This window comes from Doryrhamphus excisus, chromosome 2 (genome assembly GCF_030265055.1).
Source record: "Doryrhamphus excisus isolate RoL2022-K1 chromosome 2, RoL_Dexc_1.0, whole genome shotgun sequence".
NCBI classification, from domain to species: Eukaryota; Metazoa; Chordata; class Actinopteri; order Syngnathiformes; family Syngnathidae; genus Doryrhamphus; species Doryrhamphus excisus.
The window spans coordinates 28,761,067-28,782,077 of record NC_080467.1 but is presented as its reverse complement, the minus strand read 5'-3'; the positions used below and the strand labels follow the sequence as shown (position 1 = coordinate 28,782,077).

General features: G+C 41.0%; 1 protein-coding gene across 3 annotated transcripts in view; it reads left to right on the top strand.

Moving 5' to 3' along the window:
• Nucleotides 1-20,082, top strand: part of LOC131105642 (protocadherin-1-like) — a 148,609-nt gene extending 128,527 nt beyond the window's left edge. For 2 of the 3 annotated variants that reach the window (XM_058054005.1, XM_058054014.1), the window contains exon 6: nucleotides 12,996-20,082. In XM_058054005.1, coding sequence (XP_057909988.1) covers nucleotides 12,996-13,432 — 437 coding nt within the window. In that variant the 3' untranslated portion in view covers nucleotides 13,433-20,082. The remainder of the gene's footprint in view (nucleotides 1-12,995) is intronic. The other variant, XR_009119972.1, reaches the window with a different exon arrangement.
• The last annotated feature ends 929 nt before the right edge of the window (nucleotides 20,083-21,011 follow it).

Sequence of the window (21,011 nt, the reverse complement as noted above, 5' to 3'; positions counted from 1 at the left end):
AGTTACTGAGGAACTAAGGCACTTATACATTTGGAGTAGTAATTGGTGAAGTCAGGTACATATGTTTAGAGTGGTTACTAATGGATTATTAAGTCATGAATAGAGTAGTTACTAAGGAACTAATGCAGAATTAATAGAGTGGTTACTAAGGAACTAAGGCACTTATACATTTAGAGTGGTTATTGATGAAGTAAGGTACATATGTTTAGAGTGGTTACTGATGGATTATTAAGTCATGAATAGAGTAGTTACGAAGGAACTAATGAAGAATTAATGAAGAGTAGTTACTCAGGAACTAAGGCACTTATACATTTAGAGTAGTTACTGAGAAAGTACGGTATATATATACATATTTAAAGTCGTTACTGATGGTTTAATGAAGAAGACATGAATAGAGTAGTTACTGTAGTAGTGACTGAGGAACTAAGGCACTTATACATTCAGTAACAGATGAAGGAGAGACATTTATTTAGAGTAGTTACTGCTGGATTAATGAAGTCATGAATAGAGTAGTTACTAAGGAACTATTTGAAGATTTAATGAAGAGTAGTTACTGAGGAAGAATGGTATATACATTTAGAGTAGTTACCGAGGAAGTCTGGTATATATATATACATATTTAGAGTAGTTACTAAGAACTAATGACAAATTAATGAAGAGTTACTAATCAACTCATGAATAATTATTTCAAATATTTGCATATTCCCGTTCCAAAATCCGACAGTTTTCAGTTGGAATTGTGGACTCCTTCCATCGGTGCATCCTCTCCAGGAGATCTGTGCTTTTATTGTGAAAGTACACATCCCCTTGGTGAGTCAGCAACGCTGATCCAGTTTTTCCTGGTGAAGTCGTCGGCGCGTCTTTTCCTCCCGAGAGCCACGCGACGCCGCCAAAGGACTGTTCCTGGAAAACTTCCAAGGCGCTCGTTCTTCTTCTTTTTTTTTGGGAAGCTTCCAGTAGCGGAGCAGGAAGTGACAGCGAAACATCACAGAGTAACTTTCGTCTGTTCTCAGCAAAAAAAATTATCTCCGCGCGCTTTCAGATCGGCGCCGTTGGAGGAACTTCTCTGATGGAAGTCTCCGGTGGTCTTGGAGTTTGTGAGAAGGAAAGACGAGAAGGAAGCTTAGTTATAATTTATTATGTTCCTCGTTTTGCTCCACACAGGAGAACTCAAAGCAGATCTTCTCTTCCACTGCGTTCCACTTTTTCCGTGGCTGTGGGCGTTTTCACGAAGGAAAGACGCTGCTGGTGATCAGCACAACTTCCTTACATACTTACATACTTACTCCAGTGTACTTGCATTCAGAGTGCTTACACTTAGTATGCTTACACTTACACTACTGCTCAAAAATTTGGGATCACTTTTTTTAGTTTTCCTAAAGAAAAAAAATTTTCAAGCATTTTTCAAACATTTTTTTCCATTTCACTAATTTTTTTTTCCATTTCCCAAACAATTAAAATTAATGAAATTATTTTGAAAGAAGGATGTACATTTTTGCATAGAGGCCTACTATCAACAACTGTCAGTCCTCTGCATCAATCTCCTGGTATGGCTGCTAATCCAAGTTCATCATTTTATAAGGCTAATAGATGAACTAAAACTAAAACTAAAATCTCTTACCATGCTGTTAACTACTCCCTTCAGAGAGCAGCACAAACTGGGTCTAACAAGGACACAAAAACGCCGCACAAATATCTGAGAGTGTGTAGTTTAAGACAAAGACGCCTCACAGGTCGTCAACTGGCAGCTGCACTAAATAGTAGCCGTCAAACACCAGTGTCAGTTTACAATTTTACAAAAATAAAGTCAAAATATTTACAAAAAAAAATTGTAATATTACAAAAAAAAAATAATAAGAATAATGTTGTGTTATTATGAAGAAAAATAACCGCCATTTTGTAGCATACAGTTGTTATTCATTGCTGGAGCCTATCCCAGCTGTCTTCGGGGCGAGAGGCGGGGTCCACCCTGGACTGGTGGCCAGCCAGCCAATCACAGGGCACATATAGACAAACAACCATTCACACTCACATTCATACCTAAACAAGAAAACTGAAAAAATAAGTAATTAAAAAAAATAAAGTCAAAATATTTACAAGAAAAAAAGTTGCAATATTATAAAAAAATATAAGAATAATAAAATAAATTTTTTTGTAGCATATAGTTGTAATATTATTGGTTATTTTTTATAGTTTTCATATAGAAAAACAAAGTAAACAACAAATAAAGTGAAAGTGAAACAACATAACCATGTGTTGCTTTACTAAATATCAAAGTACCAAAGCAAGTATTGTATATACATAAGTACTGTACATACGTATCAGGTACTGTATATATGTAGTAAGTTCAGTATATACAGTACATAACAGGTATACAGTATTTAGCAGTATTTATACAGTATTTAGCAGGTACTGTGTATACATAGCAAGTAGTGTATATACGTAAGTACTGTACATATGTATAGATAGTGTATATATTTAGCAGGTACTGTATATAAGTAGCAAGTCCAGTATATACAGTACATAACAGGTCTACAATATGTAGCAGGTACTGTGTATACATAGAAAGTACTGTATATACATAAGTACTGTACATATGTAGTAGATAGTGTATATATGTAGCAGGTACTGTGTATACATAGAAAGTAGTGTATATACATAAGTATTGTACATATGCAGTAGATAGTATATATACGTAACAGGTACTGTATATATGTATTAAGTACAGTTTATACGGTACGTGTATACTATATACAGCAAGTACAGTATATATAGTACATGACAGGTATACAGTATGTAGCAGGTACTGCGTATACATAGCAAGTAGTGTATATACATAAGTACTGTACATATGTAGTAGATAGTGTATATACGTAGCAGGTACTGTATATATGTATTAAGTACAGTTTATACAGTACGTGTATATATACAGCAAGTACAGTATATACAGTACATGACAGGTATACAATATGTAGCAGGTACTGTGTATACATAGAAAGTACTGTATATACATAAGTACTGTACATATGCAGTAGATAGTATATATACGTAACAGGTACTGTATATATGTATTAAGTACAGTTTATACAGTACGTGTATATATACAGCAAGTACAGTATATACAGTACATGACAGGTATACAATATGTAGCAGGTACTGCGTATACATAGCAAGCAGTGTATATACATAAGTACTGTACATATGTAGTAGTGTATATACGTAACAGGTACTGTATATATGTATTAAGTACAGTTTATACAGTACGTGTATATATGCAGCAAGTACAGTATATACAGTACATAACAGGTATACAATATGTAGCAGGTACTGTGTATAGTACATAGAAAGTACTGTATACACATAAGTACTGTACATATGCAGTAGATAGTGTATATACGTAGCAGGTACTGTATATATGTATTAAGTACAGTTTATACAGTACGTGTATATATACAGCAAGTACAGTATATACAGTACATGACAGGTATACAATATGTAGCAGGTACTGTGTATACATAGAAAGTACTGTATAGTACTGTATAGTATTGTATATACATAAGTACTGTACATATGTAGTAGATAGTGTATATACGTAGCAGGTACTGTATATATGTATTAAGTACAGTTTATACAGTACGTGTATATATACAGCAAGTACAGTATATACAGTACATGACAGGTATACAATACGTAGCAGGTACTGTGTATACATAGAAAGTACTGTATATACATAAGTACTGTACATATGCAGTAGATAGTATATATACGTAACAGGTACTGTATAGTATATGTATTAAGTACAGTATATAGTATATAAGTTGTACAGTACATTACAGTACAGTATATTTCTGCTAAGTGTGTAAAGACAGTACTACGTTTGGGATAGCAGTACACACTCAGGACGTAAGTACACACAGTATAGTGTACTTAGTGAAGTTAGTGAAGTAGTCGAGTGTCGTCGTCGTCGTAGGCTTCCTGTCTGGTATTGGAAGACGGGCGGCGTCCCATTAAGGAGTCTCCTCGTCCCCTTGGCCCCTCCCACCTCGCACGCCCCCCCCCCCGTGCATCCTGGGAGATTTCAGCCTCGGGCTGCAGGCCTGCAAATTTATTCACTTTTGTAGGATAATTGAATTTTTCTGTCATAGTAGGCCGATCCCGCCGGGATGAGAGCGAGTGCGTGCTCTTCTTCTTCTTCTTCTTGGCACTATTAATAAGTGACGGCTTGGCGTGGCGCCGCCATGTTTCACCTCGCCGCTAATTCCGTACCTTCTCAGATGTGCGCAGAGTCGCTTTACGGTTGATGTTATTTACGTACAGGCGGCGACGCCGTGCATCCTGACGGGGAGGGTCACCTATTTCCAGCGAGGGGAGGGGACGGGGGGGGGGGCAATGCGTTTCCTGTTTGATGCGTGAGGCGACGCTTTTCATTCTACAACGCCGCCGTTTGATGCACAGAAAGCGGAGATGACAGCCGTTCCGTTCGACAAAAAAAAAAAAAAAAAAAGAAATAACAACACCGTATGCACGTGTCCGTCACGCACCGCCGCCATGTCACAGCACACTCGGAAGGACAGAAAACATCCGGGAGTTATTACCGGATTGGGAATTGCGTCACTTATCATGATTAACCTGAGTTAATCTCATCTATAGACAAACAACCGTTCTTCGGGCAAGCCAGCCAATCACAATGCACATATAGATGAACAACCCTTCTTCGGGCGAGCCAGCCAATCGCAGAGCACATATAAACGAACAACCGTTTTTCGCGCGAGCCAGCCAATCACAGTGCACATATAGACAAGCAACCATTCTTCGGGCGAGCCAGCCAATCACAAGTCACATATAGACAAACAAAAATTATTCAGGCGAGCCAGCCACTCACAGTGCACATATAGACAAATAACTATTCTTCGGGCGAGCCAGCCAATCACAGGGCACATATAGACAAACAAAAATTCTTCAGGCGAGCCAGCCACTCACAGTGCACATATAGACAAATAACTATTCTTCGGGCGAGCCAGCCAATCACAGGGCACATATAGACAAACAAAAATTCTTCAGGCGAGCCAGCCACTCACAGTGCACATATAAACAAACAAAGATTCTTCGGGCGAGCCAACCAATCACAGGGCACATATAGACAAACAAAAATTATTCAGGCGAGCCAGCCACTCACAGTGCACATATAGACAAATAACTATTCTTCGGGCGAGCCAGCCAATCACAGGGCACATATAGACAAACAAAAATTCTTCAGGCGAGCCAGCCACTCACAGTGCACATATAGACAAATAACTATTCTTCGGGCGAGCCAGCCAATCACAGGGCACATATAGACAAACAAAAATTCTTCAGGCGAGCCAGCCACTCACAGTGCACATATAAACAAACAAAGATTCTTCGGGCGAGCCAACCAATCACAGGGCACATATAGACAAACAAAAATTATTCAGGCGAGCCAGCCACTCACAGGGCACATATAGACAAACAACCCTTCTTCGGGCGAGCCAGCCAATCACAGTGCACATATAGACAAACAACCATTCTTCGGGCGAGCCAGCCAATCACAGGGCACATGTAGACAAACAACCATTCACACTCACATTCATACCTATGGACAATTTGGAGTCGCTAATTAACCTAGCATGTTTTTGGAATGTGGGAGGAAACTGGCGCATGCACGGGGAGAACACTCAAACGAAGGTGGGATTGAACCCTGGTCTCCTAGCTGTGAGGTCTGTGTGCTAACCACTAGACCACCGTGCAGCTTATTATTATTATATTGGGTAACAAAGCTTTTTATTCATATCAATTTCACATGTTTGCTGTATTTTTAAAATTCCTCTTTATTCCCAAAATATTTTGGAACTTTTTCTCCCAACCTACCTAATTTTCTTTTATTTTTTTGTCATAATATTACGACTTTAAAATAATAATATGCTGATTTTTCTACTTTTCTTGTTAGATGATATATTGAAGGGGCGGCACTGCGAGCGAGTAGTTAGCACGCAGACCTCACAGCTAGGAGACTCAAGTTCAATCCCACCCTCGGCCATCTCTGTGTGGAGTTTGTATGTTCTCCCCGTGCATGCGTGTTTTTTTTTTTTTTCCGGGTACTCCGGTTTCCTCCCACATTCCAAAAAAAACATGCTAGGTTAATTAGCGACTCCAAATTGTCCATAGGTATGAATGTGAGTGTGAATGGTTGTTTGTCTATATGTGCCCTGTGATTGGCTGGCCACCAGTCCAGGATGTACCACGCCTCTCGTCCTGAAGACAGCTGGGATAGGCTCCAGCACCCCCCCCCCCCAGTGACGTTCCCTCGGACAAAAGACGCTAATGAATGTTGTCCGTGTATAAGAAGGCCTGAGTGGTGAAAAAGACGTTTTCTTTCAAGCAGAAGCAGAAAGGTTTTTTGCATGCTTTTAAAGACCCGGCTCTCTCTCTCTATTTGGCACGCACGCTCGCGTGCACGTGCACGGCAGTCAAATATTTATGTTGAGGAGTCGCTGCGCCGTTATTGCACTTGAAGGCGCTTCAGGCGTGGTCTTTCTCAAAACGCTGGCAAACAAAACGCTACAAAATGAAAACCGAGCCGCAGCTCGGCCTCCTCTGCGGGTGCCTGATGCGGGGGCGGAGTGGGGGGGGGGGGGGAAGTTGCTGATGTAGCCACATAGAATGAAAATAAAACATAAAGGCGACATTAATTTAAGAAAAGCAGGAAGCTGAGGTGGTGGTGATGTGTGGGGGGGTTATAGTGGGGGGGTCTGTTGGCAATGAAGTCTTCTTTCATTTCAATATTTCATTTTTTTTTCCTCTTTTCCTGCTTCCACTCTGACATAAATTACTGTCTCCTTCATTTACTGCCAAACCCAACACATTATACCCCCCCCCCCCCCCAACTGCCCCCACCCCGTCTTCTTTCCCTCCAATTTCATCTCCCCTTCGTCCTCTTCCCCAGCTCTGTGTCGATTAATTAATTGCCGGCTAATTTAATTTCTCAAAAAGTAATAACTTGTTTAAGCGTGAATAAAGACTGACAAGACAAAGTTCTAATCTGCCCCAAGTTTAATTAGAAACGCAGAGGTTTGTACCAGGGGGGGTCAGTAAGAAGCTGAAGAGAGAGAGAGGGGGGGGGGGGCACGGCAGGGTGGACGGACGGCGGGACAAACCGGGACGCGTCAAAGAAAGAAACATGAAATCGGCGTCGTCAACTTGACAGAAATAAACAAAACATTAAACAAAACATTTTTGTTAACTTCTCCTTTTTTATTATCCCTCAGCATATTGTAAAAATATTATTTATGTTAATTATGAATGACAGAAGATTAAATCTTATAATCATCAGCTAGAATACAAACATCCCGCGTGACCTTGGCTTGTAAATCCAGCAGGGAGTGAGACCTCACGTATGATTTGATTGGCGGTGTATGCTTTTTAACATCGTTAGAGCCCTCTAGACATGATATAACACCCCTATAGTCACATGTGCACTCCTATCGTCCATTGTAGTTTTGAAAACTTTAATCACTCCACCACCGGAGTCGCCGTGCTGCCCCAAAATGTGTTATTTTAACATTATTAGAGCCCTCCAGACATGATATAACACCCCTATAGTCACCTGTCCACTCCTATTGTCCATTGTAGTGTTGAAAACTTAGATCACTCCACCGCCTGAGTTGCCGTGCTGCCCCAAAATGTGTTATTTTAACATTATTAGAGCCCTCCAGACATGAACTAACACCCCTATATTCACCTGTCCACTCCTATCGTCCATTGTAGTTTTGAAAACTTTAATCACTCCACCACCGGAGTCGCCGTGCTGCCATAAAATGTGTTATTTTAACATTATTAGAGCCCTCCAGACATGAACTAACACCCCTATAGTCACCTGTCCACTCCTATCATCCATTGTAGTTGACATAATAAGAGAAAATAAGACACAGAAAACCTGTTTACCACCTTTTAAATGTGCCTTTTTAACATTAGCGCCATCTAGAATTGACTACAGACGTAGTTCACACAACATAAGAGACATAATAAGAGAAAATAAGACATAAAAAAAATAGATCACTCCACCACCTGAGACACCATGCTGCCCTAAAATGTGTTATTTTAACATTATTAGAGCCCTCCAGACATGAACTAACACCCCTATAGTCACCTGTCCACTCCTATTAACCATTATAGTTGACGTAATAAGAGAAAATAAGACTTAAAAAGACATAAGACATAAAAAAATCTAGATCACTCCACCACCTGAGCTGCCCCAAAGTGTCATTTTAACATTATCGGAGCCCTCCTGACATGAAATAACACCCCTATAGTCACCTGCCCACTTCTATCGTCCATTGTAGTTGACATAATAAGAGATAATAAGACATAAAAAAGACACAAGACATAAAAAAAATCTAGATCACTCCACCACCTGAACTGCCCCAAAATGTGTTATTTTAACATTATTAGAGCCCTCCAGACATGAAATAACACCCCTATAGTCACATGCCCACTCCTATCGTCCATTGTAGTTGACATAATAAGAGATAATAAGACATAAAAAAGACACAAGACATAAAAAATCTAGAACACTCCACCACCTGAACTGCCCCAAAATGTGTTATTTTAACATTATTAGAGCCCTCCAGACATGAAGTAACACCCCTATAGTCACCTGTCTACTCCTATCGTCCATTATAGTTGACATAATAAGAGAAAATAAGACTTAAAAAGACATAAGACATAAAAAAAATCTAGATCACTCCACCACCTGAACTGCCCCAAAATGTGTTATTTTAACATTATTAGAGCCCTCCAGACATGAAATAACACCCCTATAGTCACCTGCCCACTCCTATCGTCCATTGTAGTTGACATAATAAGACAAAATAAGACACAAAAAACCTGTTTACCACCTTCTAAATGTGCCTTTTTAACATTAGAGCCATCTAGAAATTACTACAAACGTACTCACTTTTGCACTCTTATCACACAACATAAGAGACATAATAAGAGAAAATAAGACATAAAAAAATAGATCACTCCACCACCTGAGCCACCATGCTGCCCCAAAATGTGTTATTTTAACATTATTAGAGCCCTCCAGACATGAAATAACACCCCTATAGTCACCTGTCCACTCCTATTATCCATTATAGTTGACATAATAAGAGATAATAAGACATAAAAAGACATAAGACATAAAAAATCTAGATCACTCCACCACCTGAGCTGCCCCAAAGTGTTATTTTAACATTATCAGAGCCCTCAAGACATGAAATAACACCCCTATAGTCACCTGTCCACTTCTATCGTCCATTGTAGTTGACATAATAAGAGATAATAAGACATAAAAAATCTAGAACACTCCACCACCTGAACTGCCCCAAAATGTGTTACTTTAACATTATTAGAGCCCTCAAGACATGAAATAACACCCCTATAGTCACCTGCCCACTTCTATCGTCCATTATAGTTGACATAATAAGACAAAATAAGACACAAAAAACCTGTTTACCACCTTCTAAATGTGCTTTTTTAACATTAGAGCCATCTAGAAATGACTACAAACGTACTCACTTTTACACTCTTATCACGCAACATAAGATATAATAAGACAAAATAAGACAATAAGAATAAGAAAATAAGAAATAAGCCGCCATGCTGCCCCAAAATGTAACATTGGTTTCAACTAATGGAACTTACCTGGAACTATCCATGGTGCTGAATGCTGCCTTCAAGCCTGGGTGCTTAGTCTCCAATGCAGTACTTCTGTCAGTACACTGTTCACTTTCTTCCTGTTATCTTGAGCGTTACAACTAGTACTACAGTATATGATGCATACAAATACTTTTACTATATAATATATATTCTTTTAGTGTTTTAGTTTTTTTTTTTCCTGTTAGAGGTCAACACGGGCAGTCAATCACACGAGGGAGTTGTCCTCGTTTTTATGCCGGATGCCCTCAAAGAAGCCTCCCGTGTATTCGGGCTTGGGACATCGCCCAGGGCGGCGTTTTGCATTCTGTATGGGAATCAAACCCGTGCGGTCGGCACAAACATTAGTGAAGGATAAAAAGTGGTGCTGATGACATGATGTTAACTCCAGGCTCTGATTGGCTGCTCTGCATTTGTGTGTGTGTGTGTGGTTGTTTTTGTTTCCTTGTTAAACTAAAAATGACTGCATATTTCATATTTTGACTTTTTTCAGATTTTTCAATTTTTGCTGTTTTTGTTTCCTTGTTAAACTACACTTGTAGAACATACTGTGGGACCATATAATAACAGCTTTGGGCCACAAATTGTCCCAGCGCCACACTTTGGATAGCCCAGCATCACTCATGGTGGGTGGGTGGGTGTGCTGTGGGTTTGGACTTTTGGATCATTCTGAACGCTTAAGTCATATTTCATATTTTGACTTTTTTCAGATTTTTTAAATTTTTGCTGTTTTTGTTTCCTTGTTAAACTACACTTGTAGAACATACCGTGGGCCTGTATAATAACAGCTTTGGGCCACAAACGGTCCCAGCGCTGCATTTGGGACAGCCCATCATCACTCATAGTGGGTGGTTGTGCTGTGGGTTTGGACTTTTGGATCATTCTGAACGCTTAAGTCATATTTCATATTTTGACTTTTTTCAGATTTTTTCAATTTTTGCTGTTTTTGTTTCCTTGTTAAACTACACTTGTAGAACATACAGTGGGACCGTATAATAACAGCTGTGGGCCACAAACTGCCCCCGCGCCGCACTTAGGACAGCCCATCATCACTCATGGTGGGTGTGCTGTGGGTTTGGACTTTTGGATCATTCTAAACGCTTAAGTCATATTTCATATTTTGACTTTTTTCCGATTTTTTAAATTTTTGCTGTTTTTGTTTCCTTGTTAAACTACACTTGTAGAACATACAGTGGGACCGTATAATAACAGCTTTGGGCCACAAACGGTCCCAGCGCCGCATTTGAGACAGCCCAGCCTGGGGGGGGCCCAAGTCCCTTTAAGATAAAATAAAGTTTTTTTTGAATGAACACTCATGCCCCCCCCCCCCCCCCCCCCCACAGAGTAATTAAACACATTAACACTTGAAGCTTTAGAGGGAAAAAAAGAGCAGCTCTCTTTTGTGTATTTTAGCTTCCATTAATCAGGAAGCGGCGAGGTTTAGCATATCTTTGCAGCTAAAGTGATGGAGCGGAAAAATAGAAGAAGAAGAAGAGGAGGTGAACGAGGAGGAGGAGGGAGGAGCAGAGAGTCGACGGTCCCGGGCTCTTTACTCAAGTTGACAGCGTAAAATGTCAGATACTCATCTGGAAATTATTTCCATTTCATACCTCTGACATCTCGGAGAGCGAGGGACTCGGGAATCTAATTAGTTTGACCGCAGACGGGCGACCACACCGCCCGATGGGGGGCGACCGTGGGTGCCCCCCCTTGGGGTCAACCAGGAGTGCAGATAAGAAGTACGACGTTAATAGAGGCACCTTGAAGAAGTAAAGGCACTTCCTGCTTTCCTGAAAGGGGGCGGGGTCACCGGCAGCTTGGAATAATGTTGAAATATGACGTATATTATATCTTAGTCATGTGATTGCATCATTCCCACCCACCATGAGTGATGCTGGGCTGTCCAAAGTGCGGCGCCGGGACCGTTTGTGGCCCACAGCTGTTATTATACGGGCCCACGGTATGTTCTACAAGTGTAGTTTAACAAGGAAACAAAAACAGCAAAAATGGAAAAATCAGGAAAAAGTCAAAATATGAAATATGTTCTACAAGTGTAGTTTAACAAGGAAACAAAAACAGCAAAAATGGAAAAATCTGAAAGAAGTCAAAATATGAAATACGCTGTGATTTTTTTATTTGTTTAAAAATACTATTTGCTGAGCTCAGATATTTAAGGAAAACATTTATTTATTTTTTTGGCAAGGAAGTACTTAAGCGTTCAGTATATAGTTTAACAAGGAAACAAAAAGAGCAAAAATTGGAAAAATCTGAAAAAAGTCAAAATAAGAAATATGTTCTACAATTGTAGTTTAACAAGGAAACAAAAACAGCAAAAATTTAAAAATCAGAAAAAAGTTTTTTGTTTAAAAATACTACATTACATACATTTTTTTTTTTGGCACGGAAGTACTTAAGCGTTTAGAATGATCCAAAAGTCCAAACCCACAGCACACCCACCCACCATGAGTGATGTTGGGCGGTCCCAAATACGGCGCCGAGGACCGTTCGTGGCCCAAAAATGTTATTATACGGTCCCACGGTATGTTCTAAAAGTGTAGTTTAACAAGGAAACAAAAACAGCACAAATAGAAAAACCAGAAAAAAGTCAAAAGTGATTTTTTTTGGTTTAAAAATACTATTTGCTGAGCTCAGATGTTTAAGAAAAACATTTTATTTTTTCGGGCAAGGAAGTACTTAAGCGACCGCGTGCGTCAGCGGGAATAAAAGCCAGAAAACAGGAAGTGGCGGCGATTAGAGCTGACAAAAAGAAGGCTGAGTGGAGCTCCTTTTTTGCAATAAACGTCCATTATGTATGAGGCCGAGGCCGTTTTTGGGGGGGAAGTGCTGCCTTTTTTTCCCGCCAGGACCAAACACCCCCCCCCACCCCCCCTCGAAGCCCCCCCAGTATGAAAGAATGCTTTAATGTCAGGCATGGAGGAAAGGTTACTTTCTGCATACGCCTTCATCTTTCTGCTTCCATCGCTGACCTTCTCCGTCGGACTTTACTTCTTCCGAAAGCGTCACTTCCTGTCTGGCGTTCTTTCTACTTCGGGGGGGGGGGGGGGCGTTTCCCAAAGGATGACATTTCATCTCGTTATAACAAAGTCTTGTTGTTTGGGTTTTAATTGGCTGTTTTAACAAAGGCAGCTGATGCCTGTTTAATGCTAAGCTAACGAATTAACGCTAACGATGGCGCTCATCCGCAAGGGTTTGTGTTCTTGTCAATAAAGTTGCGTTTGAAGTCGTAACATGACAAACAATGTGCTGTCTTTTTTTTGCAGACCTGAGGCCCCTCCCAGACGTGGCGATGACCGGGAACTGCACGCGCGAGTGCACCGAGTTCGGCCACTCGGATTCGTGCTGGATGCCCGGGCAACCGTCCCCCGAACGCAAGGCGTCCAAGAACCCCCCCAAGTTGTCCACCTTCGTGCCTTACCAGGAAACGGACGGGCCGGAGCAGCTGATGGCCAACGGTAGCCCCAAGCCCCTCCCAGTGGAGGAACGCGGACCGGGCGGCGGGGGCGGCGGGGGCGGCGGGGCCGGCCCCAAGGTGGCCAACATGCGCTTCATGACCCCTTACAGCAGTGCCTACCCCCCCGGCGCCGACCCGTCCGGTAAAGACTGCGGGCTGGAGGAGATCCCGCTGAGCCAAGCGGCGGAGTACCACTCGGCCACCACCCCCACTGGCCACGCCTCCAAAAGAGAAATCTACCTGTGAGGCGCCGCCCACTTTCCCAAGTAACCCGACCGCCCCTTTTCCTGTCGCTACTCACACACCCGCCCGACACCTCACTGCCCCTGTGCCTCGCTGTGTTTACACCACAGACTCCTCCCCCTTTACCCTCCCACCTTCGCTTTCGGCCCCGCCCACCCGGCTCACCAACCAATCCCTGTAAATGAACTTGGAAGGAATGTAAACATGGTCGTGATCTTTTACTAGCTCCTTGTTGTAAATCCTACTCAGTGTCGAACTGTCTAACCCTGAATGGACTATTTCCTTCCCGACTTTCCGGAACTTTCCGGCATTCCGTTTTGGGTCCGGACTGCTCAAAGCGGACCTCTTTTTCATGAAGACCTTTACAGGAATTTAAATCCCTACACCGTTGCTGTTGTGAAGTCTTTTTTCCAGTGTACACTGATGTAAATATGGCTGACGCGTGGGTGGCGGTGACCGTGCGGGGGGGCGTGGTCTTCAGAACCTCACGTGACGCCAACGCCAACGCCGACGCAACAATCGAAGTTGTTCATGTACAGACGCTGACGGGACGGGACGTCGGACTCGTGAGCCGAGATTTGTTTTTTTGATTTGGGGATTATTCAAGTATTCTTCAAGCGTGGGTGGCGGGGGGGGTCCCGCTTTTACAGGCCCATAAAATGAAAGCAGGGCATGCCCATAAAAACGTAAATATCATAATCGGGCTCGTAGCCGTGAAATTGCAGACAAAAATGCTAATGAGATAGCATGCTTTTAATCATTTTTAGCCAACATGCAGTATGTATGTGCTTCTAGTACTTTTGTACTACATTAAAAAGAAAATATATTCATCATAAAGAATTCATACATTAGTCATATTTTCAAAAAACATAACTAATTTAGTCTTCTAGGAGTTATACCCGCCATCATTTTCACTCAAAAACATGAAAGAATTCGTATGCCTCGATTTTATTTTAGGGGCCAGTAAAAAAAAAAAAAAAAAACGAGCCAAAATGGCGGCACATTGGACACCCCCCCCCCGCCCCCCCGCCTTAAAGAAATGCGCTTCAGACATAATAGTTGATGTTTACAATGTGAAATATTGAACGTGTTTTTTGTCTTCAGTTGACATTGTTTACATGAATGATGAAAAAAGTCTGAATAAAAATGAATGAATGAATGATTGGATCACGTTGGTCGGCCCTCAGAGGGGCGGCACCCCACCAAACCCCCGCAATTCAATCCAAACGCTCACACTGGTGCCTTCACAGGTCATGTGACGTGCCGTCGTGGCTCCCGCTTTTGGATGAAAACGTCTAATGAGTAAATTATATTTCTATATAATAATAATAATATTGATAATGTACAGTATATGTAGTATTTTTGTATTTATACTTAGGGCAGCCGCCCCCACTTTTGCCATCCGAGGTTTTTCTCTTTCCTTCCCGCTACAGCGGACCGGCTTCCCAAGCGGCTGCCGTCTTTTGCTGTGTGAGGTAAAGAATAAGGTCAGAGGTCACATCAACTCTTTGGAGCCAATTAACCTCAGGTGACCTTTGACACTGCTGTTGGCTTTGGCCAGCAAGAACACAAACACACACAAATACACACTGAGTGTGTTTGTGTGTGTTAGAGTTCACTTTATTTCCTGAAATTAAAGTTTTTTTGGGGGGGGTGTATTCACACTACCAACCTTAGCTTGGGTCCTTTTGGGTGGTTTGACTTGTGTGAGCGTAGCTGGAAGAAGCGGATCAGAGAACGACTTAGTCACAGAATGACTTAGTCACAGAACAATTTAGTCACAGAATGACTTAGTCACAGAACAATTTAGTCACAGAAGGAGTTAGTCACAGAACGACTCAGTCACAGAAAAACAGTCACACAAGGACTTAGTCACAGAACGGCTTAGTCACAATGAGTCACAAAACAACTCAGTCACAAAAGGACCTAGTCACAGAATGACCTAGTCACAGAATGACCTAGTCACAGAACAACTTAGTCACAGAAGGAGTTAGTCACAGAATGATTTAGTTACAGAAGGACTTAGTTACAGAAGGACTTAGTCACAAAACGACTCAGTCACAGAAGGACTCAGTCACAGAATGACCTAGTCACAGAACAACTTAGTCACAGAACGACTTAGTCACAGAACGGCCCAGTCACAGAAGGACTTAGTCACAGAAGGACTTAGCCACAGAAGGACTTAGCCACAGAAGGACTTAGCCACAGAAGGACTTAGCCACAGAAGGAGTTAGTCACAAAACAACTCAGTCACAAAAGGACTTAGTCACAGAACGACCTAGTCACAGAACAACTTAGTCACAGAACAATTTAGTCACAGAATGATTTAGTCACGAAAGGAGTTAGTCACAGAACGACCCAGTCACAGAAGGACTTAGCCACAGAAGGAGTTAGTCACAGAATGACTTAGTTACAGAAGGACTTGGTCACAGAATGGCTTAGTCACACAACGACTTAGTCACACAACAACTGGAAGGCACAAGTCCTTCACGATCACGGGCATCATTCACAATAGAAATAAAATACAAAGACTAACCCACACACTAACTCATCATTAGTATGCGTCATGCAAGGGTGTCCAAAGTGCAGCCCGGGGGCCATTTGTGGCCTGCAACTGTGACCTTTTTGCTACAGTTTTACATTTGTTCTGGCATTTTTTTTGTTTGTTTGTTTTGACAGGGTGCCGGTTATAAAACAAATGGCCCCATGTTGCACCCCACTAGGACCCCCCCGGTCTAGTATGAGTACATCCAAGTCTTCATTTGACTCTTTCTTGCCCCAAAAGAAGTTTTTTTTCCTGGAATGGATTAGCTTGCATTAAAAAAAAAACAGGCCCATTCCAAACACGACCCGCCCCTCTGAGGACCAACGCGTGCGTGAACCAATTCCAACATGTTGTCAATGTGCTTTACTTTGAAAGTCAAACTGGTTCCAAACCAGGTTCCGAACCAGACACCAATGTGAACTCCAGTCTGTTCTTTTGCTTTGCTTTTCCCTCCTTTGTGTGACGAAACAAAGTTGTTGAAGTCGAAAAGCTAAACTGCTTCGAATCAAAACACCAAAGTCGGTTCCTTCAGCTCTCATCCGCTCCGATGCTACATGCTACATGCTACATGCTGACGTCTTACATTACGCCACAGGGTGCCTTGTGTGTCGTGTGACGACTGGAGGGGCGACGCCTACCGAGACAGGAAGTCACGTTTGACGACCGGCGGCGTTTTCGTTTTGGAAAAAGGAAGGAAATCAAAGTATTTTCAACTTCAACACAAGCGCGTACAAACAACTTTAAGATGACTATTTCGTATCTAAATTCACATCTTTGAAGATATTTTAGGAAACGGGACAAAGGGACTGCATCCACCAATGCGGACGCTGGCTGTTTTCTTCTTTGTTTTTTTCAAGCTGTATTATAACTGAGCATGACACGAGCTGTCTTTAGAACTAGAAAAAAAAACTCTTTTTGTTGTTTTCACCTTTTCACTGCGTTACTGTATGCATCCATCATGTGTGCTCCATCTTCCTTTTCGACGTCTGAGCGCACATCTGCTGACCTTTAACCCCAAACAGGAAGTCATGTGGCTGAGGAACAAAGGCTGAGTCTCAATTGGTGCACTTGCATACTTGCCGCTTCGCCTTTTTCGGTGTCTGAGTGTACACTTGTGTACTTCGACTTGGTCTTTTGAGTACATAAGTCCACGCTTGCATATGTGCACTTAAGTGTACACTTCCGTACTTACACTTAGCATTTTGACACCTGTGTACTTTTACTTAGTCTACTCAGTGTATAAGTATGTACATGCACACTTACGATTCATCTTTTGAGTGCATAAGTGTGCGGTAGCGTACTTGCACTTCGCCTTTTTCGGTGTCTCAGTGTACACTTGTGTACTTCGACTTGGTCTTTTGAGTACATAAGTCCATGCTTGCATATGTGCACTTAAGTGTACACTTCCATACTTACACATAGCATTTTGACACCTGTGTACTTTTACTTAGTCTTTTCAGTTTATAAGTATGTACATGCACACTTACACTTCGTCTTTTGAGTGCATAAGTGTGTACTGGCACAGTTACGCTTTGTCTTTTGAGTGCATAAGTGTGCAGTTGCGTACTTACACTTAGTAATTTGAGGGTATAAGTATTCATTGCTAACTTACACTTTGTATTTTGACTCCATAAGTGCACACTTGCGTAGTTACATTTAGTCTTTTGAATGTATAAGTGTGCAAGTGCATCTTCTTTGAGTCTTAAGTGCACACTAAAGTACTTTCACTTTGTCTTTTGAGTACATAAGTGCACACTTTAGTACTTACATATAAATCTATGGAGTACATTGCATAAGTGAACACTTTGTACTTTCACTTTGTCATTTGAGTGCATAAGTGCACTCAAGTACTAAAGCAGTTACACATAAATCTAAGGAGTACATTGCATAAGTGCACACTTGTGTACTTACACTTAATATTTTGGGTACATAAGTGCACACTTAAGTACTTACACATACCTGTTTGCAATACATTGCATAAGTGCATACTTGTGTGCTTACACTCTGTCTTTTCGGTGCACAAATTGCATATTTACACTTAATATTTTGGGTGCATAAGCGTGCACTTGTGTACTTACACTTCATATTTCGAGCGCATAAGTGTGCACTTGCATACTCAGACTTACTCTTTTGGGTAAAAATGTGCACTCTTGTGTACTTACACTGAGTTTTGAATGAGAAGTACGGTAAAATAAATACAGTTGACAGTCAGTACACAGATGTTGTACTCAAAACACTGAAAAAGGTGAGAGTGCAGTGATGGAAACTTACCAAAGGGGTGGGAAAGGGGTCCAAATAATACGATCCAAATGTTGGTGACAGTGTCGTTTCAGTCGAAAAAAGAAGAAAATAAATTTTGCATCATTTCCCACGAAGTCAACCATCTCACACTCAGGAAAGAAGTACACAGTGTACACAGGGTACTTACTGAGGTGTACTGACGCAAGTATTCCATTTGAGACACAGTCAAGCTGATGATGTGGAAGTCCCAACTTAATTATGTGAAAGCCACTAAATAAGAGATAATAAAAAAAAAAACCTCCCTGCAGATCTCGGGCGGGCTAACGAGAAAATAAGCTAATTGGGTCGCGGCGCCGAGAAGAACAAATGATGCCGTTAAACACCCCGAGAAGAATTCATCATTCCACTTTTTTTGATTGGAATGTTTAAAACATCACGAGAAACTACCGGGGATTCATTTTGAGAGTAGAAGAGTCACATGATAATTTTTTTTTTTTATGTACGTTTCCTGTTTCCCGTGTAGGCTAATATGCTAGCATGAGGTGTTTGTTTGTCGACGTGTGAGCGTACCAAACGAATTCCGTGATTAGGGGACGGTGTCACATGACCGCAGGTGTTGTTGTTGTTGTTGTCGTTAGCAGGACAAAGCTACAAAGTCGGCTTTTTTTTTGGGGGGGGGGGGTTTGGCGTAAAAGGAGAAGATACGTTCGTCCTGAAGAGTCCATGTTGGTAGATTCCATGTGGCTTGCTTCTATTTCTCTAGAAACGACGCTAGCGATGCCTTGTTTTTTGTACAGTTTTATGTACATGCAAATGTAGTCTTTTTTTTTTCCAATGAGATGACAAATATATATATATCTATATATCTATATCTATATTCCAAGCGTGTGAAGGATACGTGACGTGTAGGCTCGTCTCATGTTTGTAGGCTCGTCACGACGCTCATCCACGTTTACAACAACAACAAAAAAAAAAACAACCTTGTTTTTGGTTTTGACGTCACGTTAACGGAGGAATTTCGGGGCGACATTCCTTTTCTTTCTTCTCTTCCTTTTTTTCCCATTCGCATGTTTGACTTTTCAATCAATGTGCTCGTTTATTTTTTGCTGAGCAAATCAAAGAACATCTTGTAAAGTACTCCTTCCTTATAGCTTTACAATAAAATACATTCAGTAAAACTACAAGGCCCCCTGTTGTCAGACTTCCGTACCACTTGACACGACAGAAACATCTTTTGCAGGTTCCTGGGTTATCTTCACTACTTCTTCTTCTACTACTGATGGGCGGGGCTATGTAAGGACAAGCAGGAAGAGGAAGAAGATGAAGTCGAGGGATGGTCTACTCGATACCCTGAAAAGAAGAACGGGCAACAGAATGAATAGGAGGAGACGAAGAAGGAAAAGAAGAACTGGAAAAGGAGAAGTGAAAAAAAAAAAAAAGGAGAAACAACAGCAGACTGAGGAAGAGAAGAAGAAGCAGAAAACGAAGAAGAAGAATGACAAGAACAAGAAAAGGAGAAGGAAAAGAACGAGAAAGAGAAGTACAAGAAGAAGAAGAATAAATAAGAAGCAGAAGGAGGAGATGAAGTGCAAGGAGAAGAAGCACAAGGCCAAAAATGCATAATTAGGTAGAAAAAAAAACATACATAAGTCGCACTGGAGTATAAGTCGCACAAGGCCAAAAATGCATAATTAGGTAGAAAAAAAAACCATACATAAGTCGCACAAGGCCAAAAATGCATAATTAGGTGGAAAAAAACATACATAAGTCGCACAAGGCCAAAAATGCATTATTAGGTAGAAAAAAAACATACATAAGTCGGACAAGGCCAAAAATGCATAATTAGGTAGAAAAAAAACATACATAAGTCACACAAGGCCAAAAATGCATAATTAGGTAGAAAAAAATATACATAAGTCGCACAAGGCCAAAAATGCATAATTAGGTAGAAAAAAATATACATAAGTCGCACAAGGCCAAAAATGCATAATTAGGTAGATAAAAAACATACATAAGTCACTCCAGAGTATAAGTCGCACAAGGCCAAAAATGCATAATTAGGTAGAAAAAAACATACATAAGTCACACAAGGCCAAAAATGCATAATTACGTAGAAAAAAAAAACATACATAAGTCTCTCCGGAGTATATCGCACAAGGCCAAAAATGCATTATTAGGTAGAAAAAAAACATACATAAGTCGCACAAGGCCAAAAATGCATAATTACGTATAAAAAAAACATACATAAGTCACACAAGGCCAAGAATGCATAATTAGGTAGAAAAAAAACATACATAAGTCGCACTGGAGTATAAGGCCAAAAATGCATAATTTGGTAGAAAAAAAACATACATAAGTCGCACAAGATCAAAAATGCATAATTAGGTAAAAAAAAACTTACATAAGTCACTCCGGAGTATAAGTCGTACAAGGCCAAAAATGCATAATTAGCTAGAAAAAAACATACATAAGTCGCACTGGAGTATAAGTCGCACAAGGCCAAAAATGCATTATTAGGTAGAAAAAAAACATACATAAGTCGCTCAAGGCCAAAAATGCACAGTTAGGTAGAAAAAAACATACATAAGTCGCACAAGGCCAAAAATGCATAATTAGGTAGAAAAAACATACATGAGTCGCACAAGGCCAAAAATGCATAATTCGGTAGAAAAAAACATACATAAGTTGCACAAGATCAAAAATGGCTGACAAGTGGATGCATGGAATGATGGTGTAAGATTTTCAGTTGGAAACCAATTGCCCAGCACACACAACAGGCCTCTTCCCAAACAATTC